We start from the raw sequence: 21,749 nt of genomic DNA on the forward strand, positions 1-21,749 counted from the left end.
AATACAGCCCCATTTTACAGATTACAAACTGAGGATCTGTGTGAACCGAGCTGGCCTCTCTCTCCAGTTGCATCACCTGCCACTTCCCACTTTCTCACTCCACTGGAGCCCTTTTGGCACTCGCATGAAACCAAGTCTCGCTCCCAGCTCAAGGCCTTTGCATTCACTGTTCCTTCTGCCTGGGCCATTTTCACCCAGACAGTTACCCACCACTTCACTTTAGCCTGCTCTCTGCTCAGAAGTTCCCTGCATGGGAGGCTTTCCCTGACGACCATATTTAAAGTAGCATTGCCCACCACTCTCCCAGGGGCATCTGATTCCTCCTGAGTCGGTTTGTTTTTTCACTGTATTCCCCATTACCTGGCATGCAGCATCACTCACCCACTGATTGTCTCTCTGCCTAAAATGTAAGCTCTATGAGGGCAGGGAATTTGGCTGTCTTGTTTCCCACTTTATTTCTAGAGCCCAGGAGAAGTTCCCGATTCTATAGTTGCTCAAATATTTTTTGAGTACTGAATGAATGCCATGCTGAGGGGGTTAGGAACTTGTCTGTGATCACAGAGCCAGGAAGTTGTGTGCACACACATATGTGTGTGTATATGTGCAGTCACACACATCCCTAGACCCCCACACAAACACAGCATTATCTACCTTTCTTAGCCAGACAATCCTTAGCCCTTCCTCTCTACCATCCATCCTTTCTCATGCACCTAACTGACCACTTCCAGCCTGTGGAATGAGGAAGACTGGAACCCCAAGGAGAGTTTCAAACATGGTGGGAAGACCAAGACAGTTCATCTCTCAATAATCTTTTTTGGCTATAGATTCATTAACTACTTAACAACTACTAAAATACGATAAAAAAACATTTCCTCTGTCAAAATCTTCTTTCCACACTCTGTGTTCTCCATCGTGGAACTAGGCAAATCAGAGGGAGAGTGAGGTAGCAGAGGCCAGCGACCAGCATCCCCACTCACAAAGGGAATAAGGAGGGATGGAGGGGAGTTTGGAAGACAGAGCACCCCCTGCTTTCCCGGCCTGTCCACCAAATGATGGTGCAGAGGTAGCCCACGATAGCTTGTTGAGTTGAGACTAAATCAAAATTATCTCATTCTTAGTAAAACCCATAATCCTGCCTTCTCTAACTCTTTGGGCATCATCTCCAATCAGGAGTTTTCTGACATTTGGATGTGCAGTGAGGGATAAAGAAAGAAGTCAAGGGTGACTTAAAGGTTTTCAGCTTGAAGGATGGAATTCCTATCAGCTGAGACAGGGAAGGTTACAGGTGATAGGTTTGAGGGAAGAAGATGAGGAATTCAGCTTCAGACATGTTAAGTTAAATATCTCTATTAGACATACAAGTGGAGCTGTCAGGCAGGCAGTTGGACACACAAGGCTGGAGTCCAGGAGGGAACACTGGGATTTGGGAGACATCGGCACATAGATGGTAGCCAAATCAGGAAAATGAATGCGATCACTAAAGAAGTAAGTGCACATATGGAGAGGACAGAGAGAAGACAAGGAACCAGAAAAGAAGACTGAGAGACAGCAACCATCATGGTAATAGGAAAATCAAGAAAATATGGGTCTTAGAACCATATCGAAGAAAGCCAAGTTTTTGTAAGCTCCCATTCTAATTGGTTAAGAGACTAGCTACTGGCACTTCTTTGCTCTCCCTATAGTAGATTCAACCGAAGACTCCAATGCCAGGATGATTCTTCTGCACATTTTTATTTTAGGACTGACACAGGGGTTGGAAATACTGCCACCTGCTTTTGTAAATACACTTTTATTGGAATCTAGCCATGCTTATGTATTGTCATGGCTCCTTTTGCGTTACAATGACAGAGTTGAATAGTTGTGGCAGAGACCATCTGGTCCATAAACCCTACAATATTTACTATCTGATCCTTTATAGAAAAAGTTTGATGACCCCTGGACTAACTCATTGCTGTCTAATCCCCTTAGCTCACATCCTTCAGTAATATTTAGGTTTTCACTAGATATTCTGAATAGTATCACATTTTCAAATAATCTGAAGATTATTAAATGTTTCTCTTGCATTGTATTATTGAAACTCTGCCACAATCCTCTGAAGCAGATTATCACCATTATTCTAATTTGGTGGATGAGAAAGCCAAGACTCAGGGAAGTTAAATGAGTAATCCAAGATCACAAAGCAGTAGGTGATATAGTCTGGGTCTCAAGTCTAGGTCTTCTGATGTGAAAACATATGTGTGAACCAGTATATCAGGGGTTCCCAAAGCAAGGATGGTGCATAGACAATTTTTGTGGAGCCAGCCATGAACTTTCAAAATTGCAAGTGTTCTGTATTCATTTTTTTAGTTCATTAAGAAACATATTTAGGTAAATTAGGTGCATTGTATATGACTAGCACATCAAATCTATAATGTTATTGTTTAAAAAGTAATTATTTAAGTTGAAACAGTGAATACATTTAAATAGAAATATAAAGTAAAAAAAATAACTCAGGACTTGAAAAAATTCATAATCTGATAAATAAGATTGTTGAAGTTTGGAAGGTGCTTCCTTATCTGAACTACAGCCTTTTTTTTTTTTTTTTGCCAATGAGAAGTATGTTTGTTTATTTCTGCAGCATGAAGCTATATGCTTCAGGATTCAACAAATTCTTGGAAAGCATTTTCTCCATCCTCCTGATTGTAGAAGCGTTTTCCCTGCAAAAAGTTGTCAAGATGCTTGAAGAAGTGGTAGTTGGTTGGCAAGAGGTTAGGTGAATATGGTGGATGAGGCAAAACTTCTTTTCCCAATCCATTCAACTTTTGAAGCATTGATTGTGCGACTTGCAGTCTGGCATTGTTGTGGAGAATTGGGCCCTTTCTGTTGATTAATGTCAGCTGCAGGCTTTGCAGTTTTTGTTGCATTTCATTGATTTGCTGAGCATACTTCTCAGATGTAATGGTTTTGCCAGGATTCAGAAAACTGTAGTGTAGACTGTAGTGTAGACCATGACCATTTTTTGGTGCAAGATTGGCTTTGGGAAGTGCTTTGGAGCTTCTTTTCAGTCCAACCACTGAGTTGGTCATCCCCGGTTGTTGTATAAAATCCGCTTTTCATCGGACATCACAATTTGATCTAGAAATGGTTTACTGTTGTTGCATAGAATAAGAGGAGACAACACTTCAAAATTATGGTTTTTTTGACTTTCAGTTAGCCCATGAGACTCCCACTTATCAAGCATTTCCACCTTTCCAAATTGCTTCAAACACCAAACAACTAGAGAAGGGTTGACGTTGAGTTCTTCAGCAACTTCTTGTGTAGTTGTAAGAGAATCAGCTTCAGTGACTGCTCTCCATTGGCTGTTGTCAACTTCTGATGGCTGGCCACTGTGCTTCTCATCTTGAAGGCTTTCATCTCCTTTGCAAAGCTGCTTGAACCACCACTGCACTGTACGTTCGCTAGCAGTTCTCGGCCAAATGCGTTGTTGATGTTGTGAGTTGTCTCCTCTGCTTTACGACCCATTTTGAATTCAAATAAGAAAATTGCTCGCATTTGCTTTTTGTCTAACATCATCTCCATTATCTGTGATCTTCACAAGTGGTTTGCCCTTCTTAAATAGATTCCTTTTCTTCTTAGGTGAGTCAGGAAGGCAAGACTGAACTATAGGCTTTTAATAATCTAAGTTCAAACTTAGAAATTTACATAAGCAATAGATAATTTATGTCAATCCTTCCCTTTTCCAATTCTGGTTAGGGGAAGATACTGGGGATTCATTCGTTCATTCATTCATCAACAAATTACCAGGAATCTCTTATGTGAAGATAAAGAAGACAAATCTGCCCTCGAGTTTCTGACAGTCTGGTTGGCCAGAAAGACAAAGACTTCACATTATAGCCCAGTCTGAGAAGAGTCCATAGAGATATATAGCTAGGGGTCAGGAATAAATACAGGAGAGGTGATATCAGGATGAACGTTTTGAAGGGCAAGGAGAAATTGCTAGATGTCAAAGAGAAATGCTTTCTCACCAGGGTAGACATCTTCACCAAGCATAGCCCTTGGCCTGCAGACTGAGACCTGCAAAGATTCCTGACCCAGCAGGTGAAGGCAGAGCCACCAGCTGATGGAAACTGGAATTAGTTTTGATGCTGTGGGCCCAGGACATCCCTAGGTATATTTACCAAGCTGCTCAGAACTCTACTGGGAGAGTCCATGTGTTCTTGATTTATTCTCCTCTGGGACTGGATCCCTGCTTCACACCTGCCTCAAACCAGGTGGATCACTCAGGATCTTATGCCACCACTTGCCTGACTCCAAACATGGCCAATATCTGGAAATTCCTATTGCACTATCAGAAGAATGAGTGTCTCCATTTATCAAGCACTCACTCTGTGCCAGGCTCAGTTTTAAACTTAATAAATGTATTAGCTCATTTGATTCTTGGAATATCACTATCACATATTATTATTCCTTCCATTGACAATTGAGAGTACTGAGTTATTAAGAGGTTGAGGAACTAACTTGAGATCACACCTAATAAGCAGGAAAGCCAGGATTCACAGCCACTGTTCTGATTCCAAGGTCTGTGCACTTAACCACTGTGCAATATTACCACTCGGCAGAGAATCCTCAAATCCATCAGACACTAGTGTTGGTCAGATGCCAGGGCTTTGGAATTGTGATTTGGGTGGCAGGACACCCTCCACCTCTGTGAGGAGCAGCCCCAGCAATTCCTGCCTTCCTTTCCTTTCCAAAATGCACATAATCCAGAGCTCCCTGCTGGCCCTGAATGGGTAAGACTTAATGGATAATGGAACAGGCTGAGGACAAGGAAGCAAAGAAGGATTCAAATGGGCACAACAGGAGGAGGATCAGTGCTCAGAATCCTCTCTCAGTTATCAGAGAGGATGGAATTGGAAACTCCACACACCTTCTCTTTTCCATCTTTGGAGGCTCTTAGATATTTTAAGTCCCAGGTTCAGAAAAACTGGTTTTAACTCAGGCAAGAAATTCTGAAATATTCAATGCCTTGTAGAGGTCTCCTCAAGAGGATTCATTCCAAAAGGTGAGCTGCTTCCCCTCAGCTTCTAGGGTTCAGGAAGGGAGTAGGGAGTTTGGGCCCCATTAAAAAGAGCAAAAGCAATGCAGACAAAGGAGCAGCCTCATACCCAGTTTCTGACTCCATCTCGGGGGTCCCTACTCCCAGGGTAAAATGCTCCCTTCTCAGCCCCACTTCAGGCCACCCCCATGCCATGTTCATCTCAACTAGGGGACTACAATGGGTTCCAGTGTGGCTGAAGTGGGGAAAATGGGAAGTCCCACCCCAGGATGACAAGGGGACATCTTTGTCATCAAGCTTTTGGAGAGGGTGGTGTGGCTGCTGGTCACCAAGGCATAATGCACAAGTCCTGTGGGTAGCATAATGTGGTATTCATCTCTGGACTGAGAGGGGACAGGACGGAACAATCTAGGCTCTGTTAGCAAGGTCCTCTGGAGAGTTCGGGCCTCACTAATGAAGATGGAAGATGAATGGAGCGGGGAAGGTTGCTACACCTCATTAGCTACTGCCTCTGCTGCTCAGGACTGCCATACGTATTTAAGGATTAGAGGGCCAGGAGCAGAGGTATGGCAGGGCTAACCTAAACTTGGGGTGGGGCATGTGTTGTGGGGTAGAATACTCTGGGATGTGAAATAGAAGACTCTGGGAACTATCCTTAAATATAACAAACTTCCTAGGTGGAGCCTCCTCCTTAGTCACTGCAGACATATGACTCCTAGTCTGAGGTCGAGGATCTCCGTAGAACTTACTTAGTTCTCAGCTGATGTCCAGGACCAAGCCCAACTCTGCTACTTTCTAGTCACTGTCAACTACCAGCAATCCCTACACCATGGAATTTGTTGGAGGTTCCATGTAAGAGTTATTGGTACACACTAAGGTCCAGGGAACATGCTTGTATCATTTCATCTCACACACACAGACCCTGTTTTCTGAGTCTCTATCCTTTTGGCTCCATGATGCTCCCTTGACTAGGCTCTTTTGGCAACAAGTCCTTGTCCTCCACAGGCCTCCTGGGGCCAGGAAGATTGTACTTCGTGTAGGAAAACCTGGACAAAAATGGGCATTTGCATGAGCTTATTCAAATGAGAGTAAATGCTGGATCTGAACATATACACGCTTTCATTTTGAACATATACAAATTTCATTTTGAAATTTGTTCTAGAGCAGGGGTTCTTAACCAGGGATCTGTGAGCTTGAGTTGAAATTCAAAAAAACATTATTCTTGTTGGTATGTATTGGTGCGGGTGTGATATATTTATTAAATAATACACAGTATAGTGCAGACTTAGTAAGGGGTCCATGGTTTTTCACATGACAAGCAAAGTGGTCCGTGGAACAAAAAAGGTTAAGAACCCCTGTTCTAGAGTCATGATATTTTAAATTTCATTCACTGTTTCAGCCCCCCTGGCCTCAGTCCCCAAGCAGCCTAAATGAAAGGATCCACACTGAGTCAAATAAATCAAATTACCTCCCAGTAATTGGCCTCCTGTAGATTTCTACTGAGCCACAGGCTAGTACTTAACTGTAAGACAAATGTCTAGTAGAGCTTGAAGAGGCTTACCTGCCTTTCTGACATGATGTAGAGTTGCTCGTGGTCCTTGGAAAAGGCCATGTCCCGGAGGACTGGGCCAGGGTCTACCACCTGCACAGTCTCATACTGGAGGGCATTGCCCCTCGGTCCATCTACTCGGATCTGCAGAGAAAAGAAAGAGGAGAGTCAGTGTGAGTTCAGATCCTGTGCTGCTTGCAGTTGAACTTGAGCCCAGAGATTTTTCCAATAGTCAAGGTCAAGAGGGTGAACTTTGCCTCCAGAGTACTCAGGGACCAGCATCCAAGGAGCAGGAGTAGAGAAAATCCATGGGATGAATGGCAATGAGAAGGGAAGGGAGACATCAAACTGGGCTGTACCAAGAAGCTGATCTTGATCTGTCTGCTTCCATAGCCTCAGAATCAAGTCCTCAAGGACTTGCCAGTATCTCTTTGGAGAAGAGGATAGGCTTGGCATGGGGTTGGTGGTGACAGTCACTAGGGATTGAGAAAAAAATGGATAACTGGGGCTGCCTTACAATAGAGTGTTATTTGTTACATTTGTGGCATTTGTTAGCAAAAAAAGATTTAAATTTTAGTGTAGGGATGTAAGCCAATTCTTTGAAACTTCTGTCCAGATATAATTGCCATGCCGTAGAAGGAAACCAGGCAGGGGCCCAACCCCAGAAGTTTTATAACAAGTGGTCTCTTTTTGGCTATTGAAACCACTGGCTTATATCCTAGATTCTGGAATAGTAGTTGGGTCTGGAAACCTCCTAGAGGTTCCTTTCATGTCTCCAGGGAAGGGGATGTGGGCATTATAAGAAAACGTGCTTCAGGCATGAGTCACCCTCAAACTTTCTAGGAACACTTAGCAGAGTAAATCATTCCTGGGGCATCCACAAACCTATCTTAGAACTGTCTGGACAATGTGGAGACAACTGGAAAAGACTTGTGCCCACACTTCCCAAGACTTAGGATAAATCTAGAAAAGGCACGGACTTCCCAACCCTATGTGGTGCTTATTTGGCCTTTGAATGCTGGCCCATTCCCAAGAATCATAACAAGTCTGAGCATGTAGATCCAACACAACCACTGCTCTGGGCTAAGAGAGCTGCCCACAAAAATAGGAGCCAAATATTAGGAATATGGGGAGGGTGAGAACAGGGAGGGAGAGGCACTAGCTAGGAGATCACCAAACTTGATTAGGCCATTAGTATAAGACCCAGACCCTGCAAAGTATGCACAGAACGATTTTAGAGATTTCAATAACAAAACCTAAAATATACATATATTCCTAATATTCCCATTAAGTCATCTTACTTTTAATGTTTATTATTTAATTTCTCATGAGATCAAGAATAAGTTATTCAGAGAAAGTAAATTACAGAAAGGACACTGTGTTAATAACAATCACATCATTTCACCTAAAAGTTTGCCTTCTCTCCTATTGAATTCACAAAACTCTGACGACAGGTCATTTTGTGGTTTATCTGTTTGATTTTAGGTTTGTTTTCCTTTCAAGCTTTAGTCGTAAAGCCTTCTAGATGCCAGGTACTAGGGGACATGGTTTTGCACATTATTCCTTACGTATATAATCCAGTTATGGGTTTTGATGTCTTAGCTTGCATGTCCTCTCCAGCATCCTTTCTGCCCTCACTCACACTGAACCCAACCCCTGCTTCTGGGGGTGGTCCTGGTAGGCAGAAACAAATCAGTCTCATCTCACCCCCTTGCCACAGTGATCGAGAGCACACAGGTGTGAGGCAATCTATCTGGGCAGGCCCTGGTCACAGTGCCTGGTTCAGGTGGATGAAATCAGAGTCAGGTGGAAACTTTTGCTTTTATTTTTATTTTACTTTTTCCCCTTTTTATTAATTTTTTATTGTATTTTTTTTGAAGATATATAGATCACAAAAAAATGTTACATTAAAAAATGTAAGAGGTTCCCATATACCCCACACCCCCATCCCCACCCCACTCCTCCCATATCAACAACCTCTTTCATCATTGTGGCACATTCATTGCATTTGGTGAATACATTTTGGAGCACTGCTACACCACATGAATTATAGTTTCCATTGTAGTTTACACTCTCCCACAGTCCATTCCATGGCGAACTCCAAGTCCTGAAAATGCCCCCACATCTCATCTCCTCTTCCCTTTCCCTGCCCTCAGCAACGACCATGGCCACTTTCTCCAGATCAATACTACAGTTTCTTCCATTCCTAGTCACAATAGTTCTATAGTAAGTCCACTCTAATCCATATTTATTCTTCCATCCTGTAGACCTTGGGATGGTGATGTCCACTCCACCTCTTTTGCTTCATTATAAGGGGAAAGAGAAGCTCTCTTCTTTCTTTCCACGGGTCAAAGGAACCAGTAGCTCAGAGAGATGTTGGCAGCCCTCTTGTGACCAGAAGGGGAACTGGAACCATGAAAAGTCATGTTCCAGGAAGGGAAAAAATTGGCCTGTCATGACATTGTTGCGCCACCAGATCAAAATAACACCAAAGCCTGACCTATGTTGGAACTTTCCAGCTATTCAAGATATTTCATTACTGTTAAAATAATAGTTTGCTGCAAAATCAAAAGTCCTGACAGATACACCGAAAATAGATGAGGAAAATGTGACCGAGGTACATTAAGCAACTGGCCTGAGTTATAAAATGATGGACAGAATTAGAATCCAGTTTTGACTCTAAAGTCCATGCTTTTCTTCCCACCCCAGCTACAGGAGAGGTCTTGTGCCTTGAAGCACTTCACGTTTACTTCCACTTAAAGGGCTGAGGCCAGGGTTTTTCCCTGCTCTCCACAATTGCTCAGGCTTTAGCCAGTCATTCCAGTTTTCGATGCTCCAGCACTTGAACTTGACAAGTATTTATTGAAAGAATGAATAAATAAGTGAATGAAGTTAAAAACTCCCCTTTGCTGGCTCCCCATTAAGCTCATGGGGGAAAAATAAAGGAATTAAAGGAAGAGAGATATGTTCAGCCCTGAAAATAGAAATGCTTAGGATTCCAAAGCCCGTTTTCTTCTGTGCCCACCCCCACGCCACCCAAGGTCCATCTAGGCCAGCTCCTTTCTTAATCTGACTGAAAATAGGAAAAACCAATTGCGATTACCACCCAACTCTGACTGCTAGGTGATGGCCTTGGCCCCTGGCCCAGCCAAAATTCATCCCCAGCTGTGTTTTGGCCCTGGAGTAGTAGCACCAGAGTGACACCGAGCCCCCTGGCTGGTCTCCAGCCACCTTGGGCAGGAGCGGGCTCCCCTTAGGAGTGCTGGCGGAACTAAGCCCCCTCCAATGCCCCTTGGTCTGATCCTGAATGGAAATTAGATTCAGTGCCTCAGCAGTCCTCTTTATCATTTGGCTCCAACATCCCTGCTTAGTAGAATGAGACTGGCATGCTTGGTGTAGGTGGACATGCAGAGGATGCAAAGTGACCTAGGGAAGGGACAGGGGGAAGGACCAGGGAGCACTAATTGAGCAAGTTTTCACGGGCCCGGCCCCTCCCATGGAGCTGGATGAGGCTGTCCCCACCTGTGCACTCTGCCAGAGTGGGAAATAAGTCATGGGACAGGTACCTCTCTCCCCTAATCCCCAATTTGTTTCAGAAGCCAGAAAGGAAAGCATTCATTCATCCTCCTGCTGAAAGAATCTTTCTCTGCAGGAGAGGACTGGGAGTTGTCCTAAATGATATTGCAGGGGCAGATGCTGGACATTACATGTCCTGGTATACCCCACTGAATGGACTGGGGGAGAGTTTAAACTACAACCTAAACTATAAGCCATGTGGTGCAGCAGTGCTCCAAAATGTATTCACCTAATACAATGAATGTGCCACAATGATGAAAGAGGTTGTTGATGTGGGAGGGGTGGGGTGTGGAGTATATGGGAACCTCTTCTTATTTTTTACATTTTTTGTGATCTATGTATTTTTTCAAAAAGACAATAAAAATTTAAAAAAATTTTTTTAAAGACTGATAAAAGGAGTTTGTGGTCGGATTTGTTGAGTGTTTAGTGAATAATCATAAAATTCAGGTAGGCTAGACCTGGTGCCTGCCCTTGGGCCCTTACATAGATGACACACACAGGAGCTGCTATTTACTGAAGAGCTACAATGTGCTGGGTGCGATGGTAGACATTTTACAAAATTCATTTTTTCACTTAAATCTCACAACACAGTAAAGTAAGCATTGACATGATCCCCATTTTCAGGGGAGGCACGAGAGAGATTAAGTGGTTTGTTCAAGGACATGCATCTGGCCAACAGGGCAGCCCCACCCCTACCAAGTTCTTCCTGACCCCAGTGTCCACGTGTTTAGGAATTTATTCTGTGCCATATTCTCGTGTTGAATCACATCCTAGTGGCCACACAAGCCTGCATCCCTCCCAGGAGTCAAAAAAGCTAATGCTAAACAAACATGCCCTGGGGTGTGGGAGAAACCACAAGGAATCTACTGCAGTTATTTCTGGAGAGAAAACGTGCATATGTACGAAGAAGACACTGTCATACATTCTCAAAATAATGATCCCTTATATTTTTGTTTTATACCTTGCAAAGCATTCTTTAATAACATTGTTTCATCCAGTGGCTGTAAAGTTTTTATGACGTTGATTTCCAGCGTAATAATTCTCCTTTTACCCATGAAGAGACTGAGATGGAGCTGTTAAGTGGGGCTTGCCCAAAGTTCAACAATAAACCAACGAGTCAGGACTAGAACCCAGGTCTCCTGATTCCTGGCTCAGTCCTTGCTTCTTAGATATTTAGATTTTCCAGAAGCCTTTGACAACGTTCCACATGAAAAAGGTATTTAAACATAATGAGTCTCCATGGGACTTCGGGCCGTTTGGTCCTGGAGAGAGAACCGGCTTAGAGGCAGAAAAAGACACGTTTCTGAGTGGAGACATGAAACTCAGAGATTCCCCAAGCACTAGAGGTAGGACTAGTCTTATTTAATATTTTTTATAAATGGTCTGGAGAAGGAAGTAGGAAAATCTGCAAAATGATTCTAAGCTCTTTAGGGCCGCGAGAAGTCATACAGTGGAGATGAATGACAGAAGGACTGTGCATCCCTTGTGAGGGGGCTGAGCGGGACGGAGAAGTTGCCCCACGGTGAGCATATCTGGGATTATCCAGTATATCTGGAGGGCAGAGACCTTGCCTGTCTTACTCGGCACTCAGTCCCCACTACCTGCCCATGTCCCAAGATGTGGTGGATGTCTAATAAACAGTTACTGAATAAATGACCAACTCTTCTGGGAAAAGCACTGCACGTTCTGCTAATAAGATGATGATCTCCGAGCTGCTGGAAATGATGAAGGTAAGAGAGACATTCAAGGAAGGAGATCTCTGAGTCACCATTTCCTGCTCCTCAAACTCCCAGGCAGGCATCAGTGACAATAAAATGTTAAGCAACGTTCCAATGGATTTTTAGGGAAAAACAAACAAAAACCAATATCTTGGTTAGCTTTGCTTGAACACAGAATATCATTTTCAGTCTGCCCTTCATAAAGTAGAAATGTAATCTAGACCCAGGATAGTTGCCTCCAACTCAAAGATAGCTTGGGGAAGGCACCCCACACCACAAAAAAATAGTTGAGATGAAAGGAGAGCACAATTTCTAGATGCATTGACAGGTGGCTGTGGTTCAATCAAGGCAAGGGACATTCTGACCCTTAGGAGGTGACAGTTTAGGGCAAATAAGATTTGTTATTGTATATAATGTAGAAGAGACTTGTAGATCACAATACCCTAAGCAATGAGAAAGGGTAAAAGTAGAAATTGATTTTATGGTAGAAAAAATATAAATGTAAATTTTAGTGTTTGAAAGATTTTTTTATTCATGGAGGCAGACCAAGGAGGAAGCCACATCCTAACCCCACATGGCCCTTGACAGAGTGACACAATACATAGTTATTAATCATCTGCCATGCATTTCTTGAATGCCCACAGTGTTCTAGGCTCTATACCGGCTTTTATTTTTATTTTTATTTTTTTAAAAGATTCATTTATTTATTTATTTCTCTCCCCTTCACCCCCACCCCGGTTGTCTGTTCTCTGTGTCTATTTGCTGCGTCTTCTTTGGCGGCACGGGAATCTGTGTTTCTTTTTGCTGCGTCATCTTGTTGTGTCATTTCTCCGTAAGGGCAGTGCCCTTCTTAGACAGGCTGCACTTTCTTTCGCGCCCGGTGGCTCTCCTTATGGGGCACACTCCTCGCGCGTGGGGCTCCCCTACGCGGGAACACCCCTGCATGGCAGGGCACTCCTTCTGTGCATCAGCACACGGGCCAGCTCCACACGGGTCAAGGAGGCCCGGGGTTTGAACCGCGGACCTCCCATGTGGTAGACGGATGCCCTAACCACTGGGCCAAGTCCGCCGCCCTCTATACCAGCTTTTAGAGAGGAAAAGTGAACGAATCTCAGCCCTGCTCTCAGTGGCGTTGATCCTGAAGGGCTCAGATTTCACACAAATAATCCTGGATGGTGAGCACCACAGCACAGGGGTGTTCAAAGGCCTCTGCTCACTGCTTCTGGAGACCTGGAAGACTGACTGGAATGTAACCAGATTTTCAGCCCAATCTAAGAGGCGTGTGGAAAAGCAGCATGGATACATGCAAAGCGCTACCAATACAGCACCCTTAATGAGTATTATCAGATTTATTCAAAAGCACCTCAAGAGCCAAAATCACTTAAGTCAGTAGGAAGCCTGGTCTGATAGTAGCAAAAGTCGGGCATTAACAGATGTAAAGACAAAACATTCTGCTGGGGAGAGGTAAGAATGAAAACATATAAAAGGGTGCCAGAAGGAAAAACCATGGTCATGTATATACAGCTGTCCTGAGGAGAAAGAGGGGGAGCTGGAAGGTGCTCTCTGTGTTTTGGGGGTGGGGATGAGGGGAGGAGCATGAATGTCCCTTCCTTAGCACCCAAGAAAAGTTCTTGACCAATCCCTAGAAATAGAATGTGGGCCACAAATATAATTTAAAATTTCCTAGTAGTAGGCACATTTAAAAAGGAAAAGAAAAGGGTAAAAATTAATTTTAATAATATATTTTATCTAACCCAATATGTCCAAAATATCACTTCAGCATGTGTGTAGTGGAAAAATTCATCAATGAGGTATTTTACATTCTTTTCTCCTACTAGGTCTTTGAAATCCGGTGTGTATTGTATGCTTTCAGTACCTCTCAGTTTGGACCAGCCACCTTTCAGATGCTCACAGCGCCCGTGGCCCGTGGCTGCGTGATCCGCTAGCACAGGTCTAGACTAGTCACTTCCGTGTGTTCTGATTCTGTGCTCACCAAACAAGCTTGCGAAGGATTTGGCTTCATGGCTATCCTGCTGTTGCCTTTCTCTGAGATCTTACCTTTCCCCCTTGCCCCCAACACACTTCTGTCTCTCAGGGACCTTCACTCTGTAACACAAAGTAGGGCTACGCGGTCCCCACTTTTTGGAGCTCATGGGCTACAACGTCCAGCCAGCTGTACGATCCCCGCCGTCCTGAGCGAGACATAATGCTCAGCAGAACGGGCCTGGTTCCATCCCAGTCCAGCCCTGGGCAGGTTCATGGGCTGTCCCCATGCCTTCTCTTTCCCGCTCAGGCTACAGGCACTCCGGGCACCCTCCCTGCTCCAGAGGAGCCCCCTGCCCGCCGGGCGATGGTAACCATGTTTAACAACTGCTATTGGGAGACGACCAAGCCGTCAGAAGAGCTGCTGCAGGAGGAGGGTCTTAGAGGACCCCAGCTGTACCTGCTCACACTGCTGGGGGAAAGGGTGTGTGGGGGCACCTAGATGACGGTGAGCACTCACTCAGGGGCCTGGGAGGAGGAGCCAATTACTACTGACAGGGAAGTATTTCAATACTTATCAACTGGTTAGGTCACATAAAGACAAAATGATTGAGTGTCAGACTTGCCCTTATCATGCAGTGACCCCACTGTAGAATTCAGCATACGCACCACCATTCCCTACCTGTGGCTGAACAGGGACAAGCACACATGCCCGAGCACACCCACCCACGGTCTCTGGGGGCTCAGGCATCTCCACCCCTCCTACTCACCTGAGGCACTCATTCTCCAGCCGCGATCTTCCTGGGCAGCACAGCCCCTTTCCCTGCAGCCCCTCTGGCCCCCTGCCCACCAGTCCACACTGCCACCTAGCCCCATCCCTGGCATGGTGAGTGTCTGCTCCGCCAGGCAGACTGCTATTAAAACATCAACCGGATGGCCTCTGCAAAGGTCAGCCGTCCAGGGAGCTCCTGGCAGCTGCTTGTTTGTTTATTTGAACATTATCTGGGCCAGGCTGTTTATTTACATCCACTGAAGGATTGAACAATAAATATCGTCTCCCAGTTGCAGGCAGATGCTTGCACTCGAGCGTTCTGGCTGCCGCTCTGCTTGGAATAATCTCCCTAATGAGGGAACACTGCTATTAATCTTTAAAGACGCAGGCCCCACCTTGACTGCCTCCTTTTCCTTCTCATTTCATATCCTCCCCAAACCTCCTGGTCACGGTTTCCTCCTGTGAGACTTCTGGGTGGGGGCCCAGGTGTGAGGAGGTGAGGGTGGGGTCATATATGGCAGGCAGAGAAAGGGAGCTGGAACTGGAGCTGGAACTGGAGCTTGGAGGCAAATGTCCCAGGGCCACTCTGAAATTCACCAACACCCTCCGACCTCAGACACCGAGCACACGCCCAACCCCTGGTGGCGGGGCCGGAGCACGGTCGGGTCCCCTCACAGGGCCGAGCTGGCAGGGCCGGGGAGAGGCGCCCGGGCCTGGTTCAGGCTTTTCCTCCTTCAGGCAGGCCCTGGAGGTGACCCCAACTGGAAGGGGCTCCTGAGCAATTAAACGCAACCAGGCAGTTGGCCCAATGGCGACTTCGTCCGGGGGGCAGGCAAAGAGGGGAGGTAGGTGAGGTGACCAAGGGGGCAAGTGAAAGGTCCAGCTCTGTTCCTCAGCTCTGCAAGCAGAAGCCTGAGCCCAGGATGTGCCCTGGCTCTCTGGCCTCCACTTGGTCTCCCACTGAGGGCCTTTTGGGGGAAAAGGTGTGATCAGGATTTGCTTTTCTGGCACACTGCTGGGCTATCACGTCTCTTGGGAGGGAAGAAATAACGCCCTGTTTGGATCTCAATTACTCTTTATTCACTTAGCCCAGGGGCTCCAGTTGGCAGAGCCTTGCTCACTGTCACTCAGCCTCTGGCCACACAGGCTCAAGAAACAGGTGCAAGGGAAGCGGACTTGGCCCAGGGGTTAGGGCGTCCGCCTACCACAAGGGAGATCCACGGTTCAAACCCCGGGCCTCCTTGACCCGTGTGGAGCTGGCCCATGCGCAGTGCTGATGCGCGCAAGGAGTGCCCTGCCACGCAGGGGTGTCCCCGCGCTGGGGAGCCCCACGCGCAAGGAGTGCACCCCATAAAGAGAGCTGCCCAGCGCGAAAGAAAGTGCAGCCTGTCCAAGAATGGTGCCACACACATGGAGAGCTGACACAACAAGATGATACAACAACAACAACAAAAAGAAACAGATTCCTGTGCTGCTGACAACAACAGAAGCGGACAAAGAAGAAGACACAGCAAATAGACACAGAGAACAGACAACCGGGGTCGGGGTGAAGGGGAGAGAAATAAACAAATAAGTAAATCTTTAAAAAAAAAGAAAAGAAACAGGTGCAAGGAAGAATTAGCATGGCGTAGAGTGCCAGCACCTGACACGAACTAGGTGCTCACTTTTTAATGAATGAATGGTCTGAGAGGATAACTTTGGGCCTGAGTTTCCATGGTTGGGAGCCATTAAACACACGTACACACTCACAGACACAAACATACTCACATGTACGTGTACGGACATGCTCTCTTTCTCCTGACGACAGGGCACGGTTTCAGCACAAATGCAACCTCTAGAACTGATCCTTTAAAATTCTGTGACAAGGGTGGGCAGGTTAATTTTCAGTAGAAGGAGGGCTTGGGAGGGTGTAGCGTGTGGCAGGGCAGCAGGAAGGCAGAAACAGATACGGGACGCAGTCTGAGGGAGTATCTTGGCAAATGGCTGCTTGTGGGGTTAAATGCACTAGAAAAAAGGGTGCCTTTACTTTTTCCATATCCCTGTGGAAGAGTTGCCTGGCTCGTATGAGAGTGGGATGGATGACCTCTACGTGCCTGCCAGACGCTGAGGGCTGCAAGTTTATTATCGGGCCCAAGGGCAGAACCATCATGCTCCCTGCATTTACTTATCATCAATATTCCTATGACCCCAAACCAAGGACATCTGAGAAGACCGATTTACTCAGAATGTTACCTTGAATCTTCCCTAGGGCTTTTATTTTTACAATCATACCTCCTCTGTCTCTCCTCATAATCCCAAACCCTTTTTCCCCGCTCTCCTTTTCTTTTTACCATAGCACCTGTCACTTACTAACATACTATATAATTTGGTCCTTTATTAAGTTTATTTATTATGTTTCTGCTAGAATGTAAGCCCACCAGAGCAGAAGTCTTCATTCCTTTTGTTCACTGATGCAGCCCAAATCCTTGAACCATGCTACATAGTAGGTGCTCAATAAATCCTTATTGAATAAATGGATAATGAATGAAAACACTCAAAGTACTCAGTGTACTCTTCAACCTTTGAATTCATCCTTGTGAAATGGATCCTCCCTATTTTAACAGTGAGGGGACCAAATCGGGATGTTCTCACTGGAAGATTCAGCAGCAGGAGTGGAGCTGAAAGCTCCCAGGCCAGGCCTGCGGTGCCCTGTCCCACTAGGTGAGTGGACTCCATCACCTGCTGTGCCACTCTTCCCAGGCTCTGAGTCCCAGGGCTTGGAATGTGGGCACAGACCCGTTTCTGTGTTCACACTGCTTAAGCTGCCCTGGAGTAGCACAATGAAGGCACTTTGTTTTGATTTCCTGATTCCAGCCAGGAGAAAGAGGATGTGGAGGGAACTGCATGAGGGTAAACAGTAATTAATTAGACAGGCACTGTGCGTGCACGAATCCCACGCGTTGTTACCAAACAGAGTAGGGACGATGGGCCCGTCTGCGCCTGGGCCTCCCTTACACACATACACAGGACCAAATGGTGATTTTCTAGACTGCCATTAGGACTTCTTGCCCTGCCTTGACCAGGTCATGAGAATTAGGGAGAATGGCCTTTGTATCTCTCCTGCCTGATTGGGTGGTAACACAAAGAACAATATACAACTACAGGAGAAAAATACGCTGAAGAAATAAAGGAGTGTGAATATGCTTGATACAAAGAAAGTGCCAGAAAAAGGTTCAAATCAGCATATTTCAAATGGAAAATATTTGAAAACAGGTTCCATCAATGCACATTTCCAAAGAGAGTCATCTCAGAGCACTAGATGCTAAAGATGTTGGTTTGGAACTTTGGTGGGCCAACCAGCTCATGATCCTACAACTACCATTTATATTGAGTCCCTGCACCCTAAAAGCCTTAGCTGGCCACTTCCCATGTGCCTCTGGCCACAGAGGAGCTTGGAGAGACTGTTCACACTCCTAGAAAAACAAGTACATATAAATAGGTTGTCTGTTGACCACTCACCTGTGTGCGAGGTACCCCACTTTGTACTTGACACACATTTCCTCATTTTGGTGCTTGGCAGGTGGACCATTCTCATTCACTTTACAAAAGGCCAGAATCCTCTGACTCCTAAGATGGGGCACTCAGGCAGAAGAATGAGTGGTTAAGGCTGTGGGAGAAGTCTGGGGTAAATCCCAATGCTGCCACTTAGGAACTCTCTGCCCTAGACAATCTACCAAACATCTTGGAGCTTCACTTTCCTCATAAGAAACACAGAGATAATAATAACAACTCTTCATCAGATAGCTGTAAGTGTGATAATGTCTAAGCGAGTAAAATCCTTAATAGAGTGAGTGGAAAATAGCTAAGCTTCAATAAAGGTTAGCGATTATTACAATACAACCAATTCAAATGAAACAATCTCCACGGTCTCTGCCAGTGAAAGCTGCAACCCTAAGTTCTATAGATAGAATGATGAAAACATGTGGCCCACAAAGAAAGAAGAGGACCAAGGGCTCAGCTCTGGGCTGTCCAAAACAGACTAGAAAAGGGGAAATGCTGGGACAGAGGGCAGGGGATCAGCATAGAGAATCCGCATTCATAAATGTATTTTGGCATTTGTCTAACCTGGACCCAGAGGCCTTCAGATTCCTGCTGACGCTGAAGGAGTTGTCCAGGAAACCCCCGAGTCTTCTTTAACTCATGAGTGATTCAGAAGGCCCGCAATTCTTAAGGAGAAAGATGAAACTAGCTTTATGCTATGGTTTGACTAGACCACAGAAGAGGAAGTGGAGTACCACAACCTGGCCTCACCAAGATAGGGAGGCATCTCTGAAGGCTCAGAAGGGCAGAGAGCACAGTCAGGACTGGCAGGACCCTGGGAAGAAGCCCAAACAGCTTCCCAAGGGGAGAGGCAGTGGTTCCTCATGACATCAGGGACTGTCTCCAACACGAACCAGGACCCCTGCCTTCTCACCTCTCTTCCCCTATTGCCTCATTCCACAACGTTGACAAGTCATGCTTCTTCCGCCCTCCCACACACATTCCCTCTGTGCTCAGTTTACCTCCCCTGGCACATGGGAGGCTGCCTCCTCTGTAACCTACACAACCATTGCAATCATGAATGGGTTAAGGTCTGCAAACTCTGGATGCACCCTCAACAGACGTGTATTTGAATGCAGTAAGCGTCTCGCCCCTGTTGGAAACCTAGCCTCCTCTGCAGTGGGATCCAGCATCTGCTGAATGCAGCTGTACCAGAACAAGGAGAAAACCATGCCCAGCTGGAAGGCCTGACGAAAGCAAATGCAGGGAGAAGATGGGAAATAGATTGATTCTTGCATAAGCGGTTACAGTATTTCCAGGAGTCCTGAATGATCAGTTCTTAATTTAGAGGAAGGACACTTGTCGCGCAGAGTCTGGTCAGATGAGAGACTCGATAATTAAGTGTGGACTGGATGAGGAAAGTGGGCTCTGTCTGGTTTTCCTCCCAGTCTCAGAACCTGCCTCACCTCCCTGGACTCATCTCCCTGGACTCCTTCATATCTGGATTTCCCCAGTCATCATGTGCTCCTATTCCTCCAGTTTTTTTTTTTTATTTGAAGATTTATTTATTTATTTATTTCTCTCCCCTCCCCTCCCCACCCCAGTTGTCTGTTCTCTGTGTCTATTCGCTGCAGTGTTCTTCCTGTTGTTGTTAGCAGCATGGGAAACTGCGTTTCTTTTTGTTGCATCATCTTGTTGTGTCAGCTCTCCATGTGTGTGGTGCCATTCCTGGGCAGGCTGCACTTTCTTTCACACTGGGCGGCTCTCCTTACGGGGCACACTCCTTGCGTGTGGGGCTCCCCTATGCGGGGGACACCCCTGCGTGGCACGGCACTCCTTGCGCGCATCAGCACTGCACATGGACCAGCTCCACACGGGTCAAGGAGGCCCGGGGTTTGAACCGTGGACCTCCCATGTGGTAGATGGACGCCGTATCCACTGGGCCAAGTCCATCGCCTCCTCCAGTTCTTAAGTGCAAACCCTCATCTCATTTTGGAATCTTGATCACAATCCTCACTGCTATCATCTCTGCCTTCAGACTGCCCCATATATATTACCATTGTCACCAAACTCTCTGCCCCCAAACCCTCATTTCAGCCCCTCCGTCACCACTGGGAGAACACCCCATCTTCCTATTCAACAACCACAGGCCATTGGAGCTGGTGCACCCTCTGTGGACTTCCCAAGCACTTGCAAGTGCTTTCCTGTTTCTCCAGCACTTGGCTTGACTCCTCACTCAAAGTCCCAGTCATGCCATTTCCCTCACCTCTTCCCTTTCCTTCAGTTTCCTTTAGAGCAACCCACGCCCACTGTCCCCTCCAAATCTGGTTCGGGAACCTTCCTTTAAAATACTTCCTCTACAGTCCCTGCCCTACTTGGACCACCTCCTTGTGTCATGTACACTCACGGCCACGTGTACAGTCACATCAAGCCGTCCTGTGCTCCAGCTTGCATAGAAGTCTCTTTCCTCACATTTGTTTTAGCCATTAGAGTATCAGCATCTGGAGGGCAGGACTGAGACCTAGTGTTTAAGCACAGGGCTATGTAGTCAGCCAAGCCAGCATCCTACCTATTAACATTTGTAATCTCAGGCAGAATTTTTAAGATTGGTTTGGTGCCCTTGGCAAAAACATAGGACTAAGAATTCTGAGCTCAGGGTCATTATGAGGATTTCATCAGGTGGATTATGAAAAGTTCTAGTAAAGTGGCTGGCACATAATAAGGAATAAAAACTCATGACTGTTGGCTGTAGTTAGTTGGTAAGTAGCTGTGCTCAGTTCACGTGGAGATAAAGATACGGGGGTGATGATGATGATGATGATGACGATGATAACATATAGCATAACACAGATCTCCCACCGGGTCCCCAGAGAGCACTGTGAACCCCAGAGCCATCAACAATGGGAAAGGATCAAAAGTGTCCCAGCATTCTCCGAGGCTCCCTTCCACACTTGCCTCTCTTTAACGTCCTGCCCTTAAAGAACCATCAGTCCTCTTCCTAACTCTGAGGCAGCAGCCACAGCCAGCCCTCTATGGTTCCCCATCATCAGACACTGTGCCGAGCCGTCTGCTGGAAGCCCCGTGGGACTGTTACCCAGCCCCGAGGCGCCATTGGGCAATTTCCTTGATAAATAAATAACCCAGGGAGCATCAGACGAGAGCGTATTACCTCGACATCTGCTCTCTCTGATGAGCTCTGCTCTGGGTTCTCTCCCTGCAGCCTCATCAAGCTGCTAGGGCACCAGCCCTTTCACAGGGCACTGGGGCTGCCATCCAAGGACAGCTGTGTGTTTGTGGGCGAGCAAAGAACAGCCTATGCTAACTTGGAGCTAAGAACCGAAGTGCAGGGTCTCTAAAAGGTGGAGACCACAGCTCCTTAAACAAGGCTGGGTCGCCCCATCAACCCCTGCACTTACCTGCCACAGAACTCAGCTGTGGCACCCTCCCCTTGGGAAACTCATCCACCCGAGGGGTGCAGTGGAACGTTAGAGGACTTGCAAGGACCACAAACAGGCCAAGAGTCAGGTTTTCCCAGGGGCCTCCCATGCTCACTGGGGGTCTATCAGAGTAGCCACAGTTCCTGGGCTATCTAGGGTT

General features: G+C 46.2%; 1 protein-coding gene across 2 annotated transcripts in view; it reads right to left on the minus strand.

The window, feature by feature from the left end:
- PLXNA4 (plexin A4) overlaps positions 1–21,749 on the minus strand; it is a 465,144-nt gene that overhangs the window by 168,066 nt on the left and 275,329 nt on the right. For both annotated transcript variants that reach the window (XM_071215277.1, XM_058297369.2), the window contains exon 4: positions 6,597–6,728. In XM_071215277.1, coding sequence (XP_071071378.1) covers positions 6,597–6,728 — 132 coding nt within the window. The remainder of the gene's footprint in view (positions 1–6,596; positions 6,729–21,749) is intronic.

This window comes from Dasypus novemcinctus, chromosome 5 (genome assembly GCF_030445035.2).
Source record: "Dasypus novemcinctus isolate mDasNov1 chromosome 5, mDasNov1.1.hap2, whole genome shotgun sequence".
NCBI classification, from domain to species: Eukaryota; Metazoa; Chordata; class Mammalia; order Cingulata; family Dasypodidae; genus Dasypus; species Dasypus novemcinctus.